The 12,569-nt window shown below is 53.8% G+C and overlaps 1 protein-coding gene across 1 annotated transcript in view; it reads right to left on the bottom strand.

Annotated features, from left to right (window-relative positions):
• Window positions 1-12,569, bottom strand: part of MAP2K3 (mitogen-activated protein kinase kinase 3) — a 31,310-nt gene extending 18,741 nt beyond the window's left edge. Inside the window, exon 1 of the mRNA XM_017823282.1 lies at window positions 12,495-12,569. Coding sequence (XP_017678771.1) covers window positions 12,495-12,510 — 16 coding nt within the window. The 5' untranslated portion in view covers window positions 12,511-12,569. The remainder of the gene's footprint in view (window positions 1-12,494) is intronic.

Raw genomic sequence — 12,569 nt, 5'->3', positions numbered from 1 at the left:
TGACAGCCTGGAGGGGAAGATACTGTACCAGCTTCTTTACCTTGCACTAATTATAGAAAATCTGCTGGTGCTTTGCTCCTGAGCTCTCTCCCAACTCCAGGCTGTGCTGGGCCATGCACATTTGCAAGCTGAAAAGTCAGAGGTCAAGGTAAATGCACATACCAACATAATGAGTGGCTCTAATTTTAAATAGTGTTTATGTAAGCCCCAGAAGGACTGCGGAAGGTATTTTCTCAGGCTCATTTCCACTCCCAGGGTATAGTTTCAAGCACAGATCATCAGCACATAAAGGATGCTGACGCAGGAGCTGCTATTGCAGATGGCACTGAGAGCCACCAGCACCCGTCCCTGGCACTACCGGGGAGAGCGATGCTGTGTTGTCCTCCCATCACAAACCCTCTTAGCAGCTAATTCCCCCTTTCCCAGACATAGACACTCCAGGGATCTTCACAGACACCCACAGAGTCAGAGCTGCTCTGGAGCAGAAAGTCCCTAACCCAGCAGGTGGGATGGGAAAGACAATTTCCTTTGAATTAGTCCTGCTGGGTTTCAGCGCCCGAGGACTAGAGGTGGTGTAGAGCAGAGCTTCCCGACATCTCGAAAGCATCTTAAAAAACAAACAAACAAACAAAAGAAACGAAAACAATCCCAAGCATCCTTTCAAGTCTCACCATTGGCAGCCCTTTCAAAAGTTTGCCAGCACAGTAGGAATTGTCCGGCCTTAAAAAACGTTCACCTTTTGCCATTAATTATCCAATCCTTTACAGGCCACGGGTAATCCCGGAGGAGCAAAAAGCAGTGGGTGTTTCACTGGCATTAATGAAGCCTTCCCATACCTCAGTGCTGGGATGTCACCCTGTGATGGGTGAGGGAAGCTGGGGGAGCAAGTCCTGCCATGGGGAGAAGTCAGGCACTCGCCACAGAGTCTGGCACACCCTGGCAGAGCCAGGGACAAGGATGGCTCCCATCCCTCCCAGCAGCCTCCTGCCAGTGGGCCGGCTTGAATAAGTGGAAGAGCACACCCTTAAAAACAGCAATGAGCTCAAACAGTGCCCTGCCAGCACCGGGCCCCTCTCCCCACCCTTCCCCTGCACACAGGCAGCCTCTCCTGAGGCAACTTTGGTTAGGGCCAGGTCACCACCTCAGCCAGGGACCGGGGATGGGGATGAGCTGCTTTGCCATGAGCAGCAAAAGAGAAATGTTCCATTTGGTGTTGGAAAGGAGCTTTTTGTAGGCATTTTTGGGATTGAGCACAAAATGGATGACTTCACCTGTCCTGAAAGAAGAGTCAGTGGCTAACCAGGGAGAGGAGATGATTTTCACGGAATACCTCACACCCTTTATCAGAGAAGAGCCCATGCACCAGCTGGCTGCACCGTCCTAGCACCACACTGCCTGATGCCCACCACATCTCACCATCCAACTGGGAACTGCAGCAGCTTTCCTGACCAAGCCTGTAATGCAGCCACTGCCCTAAGCTTAGGATGCGCTCGCCTTTCCACATACAAGGCACACATCCCATGGGAAAGCCCCACGTGCCCAAGCCGTGCACGGGACACTCAGCCTGGAAACTCAGCAGCTCTGTTTTAAAATAGAGCCTTTGAAGTGAATCCAATCGGAAAGGGAACAGGGTTATCTCTCTCACCCCCTCGGACGGTGTTTGGGGGTCAATCACTCACAACACCACGCAGGACTCGTGCCCCCCAGCAGAGCAGGATGTCACACCAACGGTGCCACCAGGGCTGGGTGAGGCTGATGCAAGGCAGAAGAGTGTGACCTCCCAGTGCCCAGCCAGGGATATGGGGACAGGCAAAGCCACCGACAGCCAGAGCCAACATTGGCACGGCCACCTCTGGGGCTCACAGCCACACCCAGGCTCTGTGCAAGGGACAGATAACGAGGCCTGAGCTGCAGCTCCGGGAGGATGTCACCGCCCAGCCACATTCCAGCTGTATTTTTAGGTTACCTGCACAGCCCCGAGGGCTGGAAAAAACGTTTGATCCTGTGTTTTGTCCCCACGTGGCAGATTGCTCTCCTCCAGCCCCGTGATGGAGCACATGGATTCCACCCCAAGAAACCACACGTGACCAGAGGTCAGACTCCCTTCTGAAAAGCCCTGTCTGGCTGACACTCACACGGTGACATTACAGGACTCGTCACACACACAACAAGAATTGTGATGCTTTACACCAGAGCTTGTGCAAAACCCCACTGCAAAGGTGGTGACAGTCACAGGGGCACCGAGACAGAGTGTGGGCACAGCATCCTCTGGGAGCAGAGCCACAGGCCTGGACACTGCCTCCTTTGCATCCATTGCTCCAGCTGAACTTTCCCAAAAAAAGAAAGCAACAGCTGAGGCTGCACCCCCTCAAAGCTCAGCTGCAGTGCAATGGCAATGTGGACACACCAGGAGTAGGCTGGGGGCGGTGGGGAAAAATGCTTGGGATGGGTAATTAACCCAACCTATGGATCGTCAGGAGTCATGGAGCTGGGCAGCACAGGGGCACAAATGGCCAGTGTGAAACCTTCAGCCACCAACCACCTCGTGGGACCAGCACAGACTGCACCCAGTCGGCTGCAGACACTGGAGTGTCACCATGAGACAAAGGTCTGGAAGGAATCCCAGCCCCGATGCTGGGACTGTGAGGAGAAGGCAAAGGAGACAATGCTTAGAGAAAAGCAATGAGCACACTATTAAAAAAGAAGAAAAAAAAAAAAAGAAAGAGAAAAAGGAAGAGGCAGAACACCGACACCTGTTCTGATCTCCCTGCCAGCAGGTACCCAGCCCTTCCCAGAGCATCACTCCTCCCTTTCATTTCTCACCCCAGAGGCAAAGCCATGAAAAAAAATAAAATCTTCTTGTAACTGCTGTGACCGTCTGGTGACAGTTTTCTGATGGGAAAGAAAACTCAAACCGCTCTTGGAATAGATCAGCTTGACAGGAGGTACAGTGGGAAAGGAAAAAGAGTCATTTGACTTTGTAACTGTCAGCAGTAACTCAACTCCAGAGTCAATAGTCACTTTTTCTATCCAAACTGGCGTAATTCAAGTACTTCCAGGTGTTCCCAAAACCTTGTAAACTTGTCAAGAAAGCAAAGTATTCCCCTCTCTGCTTTTAAGGCAATTCTTAAAAAAAAACCAAAAAAACCAACATAACAGAAAAAATAGATTTCTACCATCCTCCCTCCAATTTACTTTGGGCAGGGACAGAGTGATTTCATCTCTGCAAATGATGTAAGACAGAGCAGGCACTTGCTTTGAAAACAGAATTTATGGAAGGGGAATAAAACCCCAAGGAAAGCCTTGATGTCCAGAGAGGGGCAGAAACAAGAGACTGACCCAGGTGCTTCCCTGGTCCAGAGGCTTCAGGCAGGACTCTCAAGACCAGCATCTGTGCTGGGGAATGGGGCAGGCAGCTGCTCAGAGGGTTCACAGTGACATTATCCCTCTGGGACCTGGAGCACTTCCCTGCTCCCAGGATGCCACCACAGCTCGAGTGGACAAAACCTGTGCATCTTCAGAGGAAAATCTCTGATCTCCAGCACTGACCTGGCACCACCTCTCTGGGGTGCAGGAGCAGGGAAAACCTTTGGTTATCTCCTTTGGAGCAAGGTGCTGATCTGGCAGCTTGTGGAAAACAGCAAGTTTTGTGCTGGAGCACGATTCCCTACAACTCCTGCTGTCCCACACCAATTCTTTGCTCTTTTTGGTGCATTTTCAATGCCATCCCTCTTCCCTGCCTCTCTCACCCTGTCCCTCTCTGCTCCAGGGAACCAGGCAGAAGACAAAAAATGCAAAGGGCTCATCCTACCAGAGGGCTGGGGCAAAACAGACACAGCGACTTGGAGACCTCAGAGAGAAAAAGCCACCCCATCAGGAGGTGAATGGGGAGCCAGGATGCTGCCCCAGGCTTGGATGAGGCAGAGGGCTCTCCTCAGGCTGAGAGCATCCAGGGAATACTGAGATTTGTCCAATTCCCCTCAGGCCACTGCTCAGCCTTATCTCCATGTAAAGCCTGTTACTGCACTCCAACCTCAGCACCCAGCCAAAAAGCACCAGTCAACCACTAATGATGCTCCCAAGTCAAGAGGTGGCAGGTGAGCCCTTTGGCCCCTGTGACCTGCTTGCAACGGGGGCTGCAAGTAAGGGCTGATGTAGAAAGGGGAGAGCTGGCTCCCAAAACCCCCAGGAGAGCTCAGCCCCAGCCAGCCAGACCTGCAGCCTCTTTCCCTGGCATCAACCACACCAGCCCTACCTCCTGCACTGGGTACCTCCCATCGCTGTTCCTCTGCCCCAGAGGACAGTCTACATCCACATTCCCAGAACAAATCCCACATCCAGCTGGTCCATGAGGTCAGCTCCTGCTGCTCACTGGTTTAGGAAGATTTTATACACACACAGACACACACACACATATATAATCTCCTACACTGACAGACACACAGGTAGATAAGCACCACATACTTGCTAAACTCCACATTTTGCAGAAATCACCTGCGAACATTTTTCTCCTTTGTTCCTCCACACTCTTCGCTGCAAAGCTTAAAAAAAAAAGCTTAAAAAAAAAAGCTTAAATCCTCCCCCCAGTTAAAGGCTGGGCCACCGGGCACACTGACAGCCCCACTGCCCAGCATCACCCTGCCCCGCCCCACATCCGCAGGCTCTTATCAGAGGCTGTACCGGCTCTGCGTGGGGAAAACACCTATTTTGTGGTGGATTTGCCCAGTGCCCACAGGGCAGCTTTGATTCATGCCGGGGAAAAGCAGGGGCTCCACAGGAAACGTGCCCACAGCTCGCTGGCGTTTCGCCACCGGGGTCCCACGTGGCCCCGGCAGGAAGGGCAGAGCCTCACTCTGCTGCTGCCTTTGGGTGGGATTTATCTTCTTTCCCCTCCTTTTGTCGCTCTCTCATATCCACCTATCACACCACAATTTTTCTGATGTTCAGGGAAGTGAGTGTTGCAGGTCTTTCTTAGTAAAGCTGGATTAAAGAGCTGCCACTCTGTCCCAGGAAGGCAGAGGTCTCTGCAGACAGGCTGATCCTGATGCATCCGGCTCCTGTCCTGGCCCAGGAGCTGACAGGCAGTGACTCAGTGCAGTTCAGCCTGCAGCACTTGTGGGGCACGCTCAGGGCTTCCAAGAACTGTTTCCATTTAAATAAGAAGTAATCAATTCTTGAAAATCCCCTCTATCCCGGAAGGGCGAGCCTCACATCCGTGTTTTGGGGAAAGGAGCAGCGTGACATGTGGAGAGGAGCTGGAAGGAGACGTGTGAAACATCAAACCTGTCTGAGATGAAGGGAAGCCCAGGCTGGCTCCCGTCCCTGGGACAGTTACACACGGTTTCCCTCGCTGAGGTGAGACTGTAAAGCCCCACGGGGAAACCCACAGTTACCAAACATGAGATTCTTTGTGGATCCAGAATTAAGGGTAAACACTTGCAGCTACCTGGAATGTGCACAAAGAAATCACACGCACAGGGGAGCTGCTGGAGGAAAAGCTGAGTGGTTTTCTAGCACCTTAGCAAAGCACACACAAGGCTGATAAGAGTTTAAATTGCAAATTCACCCACAATTTCTGCCTGGTGATTTCTTCACTCTCACCACCCAAGGCGCCCTTCAAGAAACCAGGCAGGGACAGGTGTAACTAATATCTGCAAAAAGCTGCTCTTGGGCAAGAAAGCAGCGTCTGCAGAGAAGAAGAGGCAGAAAAGCCACAGCACAGCCCTGCAGGTATCCTGGGCTCTGAGGACAATCCCAGCCCTGGCAGTGCCAGCATCTGGTGCTCACAGCCAAACAATCACAGAGATAACCAAAAATCTGGAGGAAATGGGCTGCAGATGCTAACAAAGAATAGACACTGGGAGCTGTAGAAGAAGATCTAAAACACCCACCACATTCCTCTTTTTAAAAGCTGCTTCCAGACTTAAGGGAAACCGCCAAAGAGAGAAGCAGAGCACAGTGTAGAGGCTGGTACAGGTCCAGGCTGGTCCCCCAGCAGCATCACCACCCACCTCCCACCCACCAGCACCTTCATCCTCTTTCTGCACCATTACATCAGTTTTTCTGACCACCAAGCTCCTGCCCACGGGGATGGCTGCCAGCCGGGAGCACCGTGGGTGAAACGGTGCAGATTTGGCAGAGAGTGGATGATTTTAGTTGTGGGGAGACCAGTGAAACCTCAGAAGTCAGCTGAGCCCACGTGCACACACACAGAAGTGTCTCACACTGCCCTGCCCTGTGCTGGCAGGGATTCTCTGGGTGCAGGTATGGGGTTATACAAACAGGCATGTGGGGCTGGGCCTGTCATCTACCCCTGAGCACCTCTCAGAGGTGTTTGGAAGATGACAAAGAGCAGCCAAAGCCACGTATCAGCACGAGATCATCTCATCTTTGGCTCAGATGCAAGTTGGCAGCGTGTCAGGAGAGAAACCAAGCGGTCTGCAGCGGCGGGGGATTTTTAACTATGCAGAGCAGCTTTCTTGAAAAGCCTTGACAGTGAGCACATCTGGCTCTCAGCAAAAGAGCCATGTCATTTCTAGTGACGAACTGCAAAGACATCCTCACGTCTTCAGAACAACACACCCCTGCAGCCATGCCCATAACGTCCAGGACTGATTCAGAGGGGCCATCCCAGGGACTGCACACTTTGCTGCTCCATCATCTCCCTCTCAAGCCTCACCTTTCCCACTTCCACACCAAGTAAACCAAGATCTCCATCCTACAGCAAAAAACGCCTTCACCACACAGTGTATTTGCCTTTCACTCCCTCAAGTAGAAAACAGCCTCCTGCAGGGGAGGGTTTGAGTGCAGCAAGAGGGAACATCTGCTCCAGCTGTGCCAAAAGCCCTCCAGCAAGCCGGGTCAGGATGCTGCCATGTCCAAGCTGCTGTTAACACACACCAGTGAAGACATCCATGGCACCAAACCCCTGCAGCACAGGCTGCTGTGAGATTCCAGCTAGGAGGGAGTTTATACACACACACACACACCACAGAGCAGTATCTAACTGGCCTGCAAGCCCAGACAAGCTGACACTCCCTAGATAACCTCGTCATCCTCCCCTAAACCACCCCCGGCCCATCCACGTAACCAGCCCTGCGTGTTTGTGATCTGTCAGATGCATGACTGTCACCTGCCAAGCCCTGCAGGACAACTTCTTCCCCTCCTGTCCCTCTGCCCTGTACCACTGGTCCCATCCACACCCATCACTGACGGGGGATGTGGCTCTTGGCACCGCCCAAGAGATGCCAGCAGGACCCCATCCCAGCTGCAGGAATTTATGCATTCCTTGCTGGAAACCTCCAAGATCTTTCTGAATGAAACACAGTCATTAAAAGCAGCTTTTAAGTTTCCTAAAAGGCACTGTCACAGCAGGAGATGAGGCAGCACAGACAAACACCCTCGATAAGGGGCACTCGGTGTCCCACAGACAGATCCCAGGGAGAAGAGGGTCCAAGCACCACCATCATCCCCAGAGAGCATCAGCAGATACAAGCAGTTCAGCTGATGCCAGTGCCAAACCACAGCTAAGGTTAACAGCCTCTGATGGGAAATTACTTGTACTGAGCTCTCCGGAGGTTTCTTCCTTTCCAAAACCAAATTTTATTTTGGCGGTGGTGCACGGAGAGGAAGGGTGAATGCTCTGCAAACAACTTCTGGTAAGTGCTGTCTCCTCCTCATCCTGCCTCCTCTTACACTCAAGTAAGATTTTTTTAATGGAAATTTATCTTTAAAAAAAAATAATTTCAGTTGAAGTGATGAAATTAAGGCTTAGAACTGTGGACAGACTGACTCAGCAGTGCCCCTCCCTGAGCACAGGGAGGCAGGAGGATGGAGAGTGTGGCAGCCTGGTGGGTGCTGGAAAGGGTCCACCTCCCCTCCACCTTCACCCCACTGCAGGTCCAGAATCTCCCACAGCATGAGGCAATGATTCCTTTCCTTCCCTACCTGCTGGGATCACGAGACCCTCAAACCCTGCCCTTCCCCTTAGCCACACTATAACCCACCAGATGATGCACCTACAGCAACTCTTCCAGACAGGGAAGAAGCTGCAAGAGAAAGGAGCAGGCAAGGAGCTCTGTCCCAGCTCCAGAAAAGAGAGCAGACAGACCCACTGCAAACAAGGCACCACTGTGATATCTGAAATCAGTAATTCCAGTGTTCCTTGGAGCAATGAACACTGGGACTCACAATGCTGCCACAGCACCAGTGCAGCATCGACCCAAGCAGAGAATGGGCTGTGGGGAGATGGAATATCTCCCAGGTGGAAAAAAAACAACAAAAACTTCCAGTTTCCACCATAAAAAAAAAAAAAATCTTCTCTGCCCTCTCCCCCACTCAAAATCCCTGACTAACACTTGACCTGTGCTACAGAGGTTTGTCAGCAAGAGGCAGTGGGTACATCCAGCTCCATATGTACCCACAAGCCATCCTGAGTCATGGCAGTAAAACCCCAAACTTTTTGTTGATAGAGCAAAATCACCTCCCCAGCCAACACAAGTTCCTCTCCCAGCTCTTTCCCCAGGAAACAGCCAGCCCAGGCTGTGCCTTATTAACACCAGAAAAACCATCTTCCAACCATCTTCCGTCCAAAAACCCACAGAGCCCTACATCTGGAAAGGTGGCATTTGGGGTCATAAAAAAAAAAAAATCACCAGAAAGCTGCTCCCATTCCCAGGCACCCAAAGGGAACCTCTACAAAGCACAAGTGAGGTTCCTCCAGCAATAACCACCTTTGCAAGCAAACTCCAGCTCAGCCCTGGACTGCAGCTCAGAGCTGGCAAATAAAAGCAGCAGCTTTCAGGGAGAAGCATTATCCACTGAAAAAAAAAAAAAAAGGAAAGAAAAAAACCACAGAGAAGCATCCCTCCAGGGAGGGAAACTGATTGCTGAGGCACTGCTAAATATTTATCACATCCAACATGATATTTTCCAGGCGCCCACCGTTATGCCGGGAGAAAGCACGAGGAGGAGGGCAGGAGCAAAGCGCTGTGTTCTCTCTAGGATCGTTAGAATTAATTGGATTTGAGCTCTGTGATGCTTCAACTGGAATTAAATAAAAACCTGGCTCTGTGGGATCAGAGCTCCTGCCCCTCCAACCACACACACACACCCTGGGGACACCAGGCTGGCGGCCGCTCTGCCCAGACACGACGGGAGCCCAGAGCCAAAATCCTGCTTCTGCAGGTCATGACCCACACGTGTATTTTTGGCAGAACTGCCTTTTTTTGGGGGATGGCAGCAGGAGAAGCATGAATGGCACACAAGACAGTACAGGATTCACAGACTGAATTGCATAACAGTGGTGTGCTCCCACAGAGGGCACGGCCAGGGCACGGCAGGGACACGTCCCCACCGCTTATTTACCCACCCAGAATAGATGTGCCACTAGAACAAGCACCAGTTCATCCCCAGGTCCTGGCATTTCCCACTGATGATTTTTCCAAGCCTTAGTGGCAAACGAGAGCTGCCTTCCCAGAGACACAGCCTGGCTCACGCTGGATCCTGATCTCTCTTCCCAGCAACACCTCTATTCCCAGAGGACAATCTTGCTTTTGAATTACTCTGGCTTCAGCAGTGGGTAAGCCCAGGTGAGGCCAAGCAGGTCTTTTCCCTCTAGATCCCATCCACACACCCGCCCTCCTTCCCCACAGCTGCTTTTTACAGCAAACTCCACGATTTTGGGGGACAGCTCCTGCCTGTCCCTCCAGGAGCAGCTTCCTGAGCATCAAGGGCCACTCAAGTCACAGCAAACAGCCACGGGGAAGGGCACACGGATTTTCACGTGCAGGCAGCAGATATGCCTCAAGGCCCAGGGGAAAGGCAACAGCCTGGATCTGTATCCACAGAATCTCAGACTTTGCACCCTCCACTCTGCTTCTGTACCCACCCAAAGGCTGCAAATTCCCTAAGGCTTCATCTCTTCCTGCTTTAACCTCTTGGATACAACACCCTCCCTTCACAGCATCCACCCACTGAAAGAGGTACAGACCTTGCTGGAAAATCATGCCCAGGCCCGTGTTGCAAGCTGTGGTTACAGGCTGTGTCCCTTGCAAAGCTCTGCAAGGAGGACACAGGGGCAGCTCAGGAGCTTTGCTCCCAATTCCTTCCCTCAGTAACACCCATTCCAACAGACACAGCTCGAGGGAGCTTTGGTGACCTGAGACATTTTGCATATTTTAGCAAACATCAGCCTCGACAGTGCAAGATAACATGGAACACAAGCGATATTCTCCCACACACCTGATCCTGCAAGATAACTTGGATCAAGCAGATAGGAGCAATGGGAAGAGGAAGAAAGCCAAAATCCTCCCTGAGCTCTGCACAAACCCCAGAAGGTGTTTATCTCACGAGGTATGTTTAGCACAGAGCAGGCAAAGCCCCGGCCCAGCACCATTCCTGGGCCAGCACCATTCCTATGGCGCGTGTCACAGCCAGCCACGCACATTCCCAAGAACTCCCGAGGCAGGAGACAACCCCGTGACTAAGCCAAAGTGACGGCAGGTGAGTTTTGGAAGGCATCTATCATGGGAAGAGCCAACCCAGAGCTTCAACACAACGGCCTCCGTTTACAACCCTGATCAACACGAGGCCGAGAAGAACCAGGAAAGGAAACCCGAGAATGCTCACTGAAATTCCCCAAGGGAAATTAGGGAAATTTAGCTTAAATTCAGGCTAAAAAAGGAGAGGGAAAAGGAGGTGGCACAAGTGCAGCATCCACAGTCCCAGCAGCAGGTGGGACACGCTCGGACCCGTGAGTATCCCTATGTGGCCGCAGGAAAACCCGGAGCACTGACACTGCTGAGGGATGTGCAAACCAAGGAGAGGCACAGAGGATGCTGAGCAGGACGAGAGGGGAGGGTTGTGAAGAGGCAGGTGTGTTACACACACTCAGGATGGACCCCTGTGCTGCTGCTGTTCTGATGGACGCAAAGGAGCTCAGGTCAGACGGGGACTCGGAGCTGCTGGTGCCAGCAGAGCCCAGGCACACTCAGCACACGTGTGACACCTCCAGCAAAGGACGGCGGGATGAATTAAATGAATGAATGAACCAGTTCATCACAACCAACAGCCCTGTGCAGCCAGAAACCCGGGGACACAGAACAGTTCCAAACCTCCTCTGAGGAAAGCGCCACCTCCCAGGCGCTCCCACAGGCATCACCTTTTGCTGTCAGCCAAACTGCTTCCCCCAAAATCCTCTGGGCCCAGCTCGGGCCTCGTCTCCCGCAGGGCACGAGTGGTCCCTGGGCCAGGCTCACCTCGTCCCTCCATCCACACATCCGCTGGTCAGGCACAGGCAGCCAAGGAAAGGTCTGGGCTCAGGCGTCCCAGGGAGAGCCCTTTAAGAAGCCCGGTTGATCCCTTCCAACGCGGGACAGCTGGAGGCATGTGCTCCTACCTGTGAGTCAGCAGCTCCGTAAATCGCTGCTGATTCACCCCCTGCTTACACAGCAAACAGGAAACTCAGGTCCACATTCCCTCCGGATAAGACATGGAACGTTTAAAAGCAGTGAGGGGGGAAAAAAAAAGTCACGCCGCGGTGCGTTCATCTGCTCACATGGCTCCTGACTTCGAGCTTCCAAGTGCATCACTCCCGCAACAGGGAAAACCCCTCAAATTTCATTCCAGTGATAAAAGAGGCAGCAGCCGCACTCCGTGTGCTCCCTCCTCCGTCCGGTCTGCGCTCACGGCGCTGATGCAACCGGAGCACCAGGACACCGGCAAAGCCATTCCCTTGTCACCATCCATCCCAGGGCGATGCCAGCGCTCACCTTGGGACGGGGACAGGTCACCTGAGTCACGGCTTTGCTCTATAAATAACTCCCGTGACACACGGTCACGCTCACGGCAGGGACAGTGGGAAACTCCAACACGGCACACGCCGGCACCGGGTCCCAAACACGGACACGAAGTGACACGAGGTGACACGAGGTGACACGAGGTGACACGAGGTGACACGAGGTGACACGAGGTGACACGAGGTGACACGAGCCCCGTCCCCCCCGCCCGGCCGAGCCAAGCAGGGGGCTCCGCTCACCTGCGGCTCCGACGCCCGAGAAGCGGGTGCCCAGGGCAGGGAAGGGCTCCAGCAGCCGCACACAAAACTTGACTCTTTTTACCGCTCTCCACAGGCCAACGGGAGCTTCACCCCCCCGTTTTCCAGGCGGATCCCCCTATTCCAAGCTCGACGCCCCCCACTCCCCGCGGGATCCCCTCCCAACTCCCCGCTGCCCCTCTGCCCACACCCACCCGGGCTCTGCAGCCCCGGGAGACCCCGGACCCGGCCGCAGCGACGCCGCCGGGCTGCGGAGGCTCCCGGGCCCCGCGCAGAGGAAGCGGCGGCCGCGGGGAGCCCACGCCCGGCGGGTTGGGCAACAGCGCCGGCCCCGCAGTTACACCAGCCCCGGCGGCGCGGCTCCCCCCGCCCGGACACCCCCCGGTCCCGGTCCCGGTCCCGTTCCCCTTCCCACTCCCGTCCCCGGTCCCGTCCGTACCTCTGGGCAGGGACATGGCGCTGCGGGGCCCGGCGGGCCCGGGCTGAGCGGAGCCCGCGAGTCCCGCCCGGCGCG

This window comes from Lepidothrix coronata, unplaced genomic scaffold, assembly GCF_001604755.1.
Source record: "Lepidothrix coronata isolate B3197 unplaced genomic scaffold, Lepidothrix_coronata-1.0 Scaffold101, whole genome shotgun sequence".
Classification (NCBI taxonomy): Eukaryota; Metazoa; Chordata; class Aves; order Passeriformes; family Pipridae; genus Lepidothrix; species Lepidothrix coronata.
Note: the sequence above shows the minus strand (reverse complement) of the source record. Positions and strands in the feature narration are given on the sequence as shown.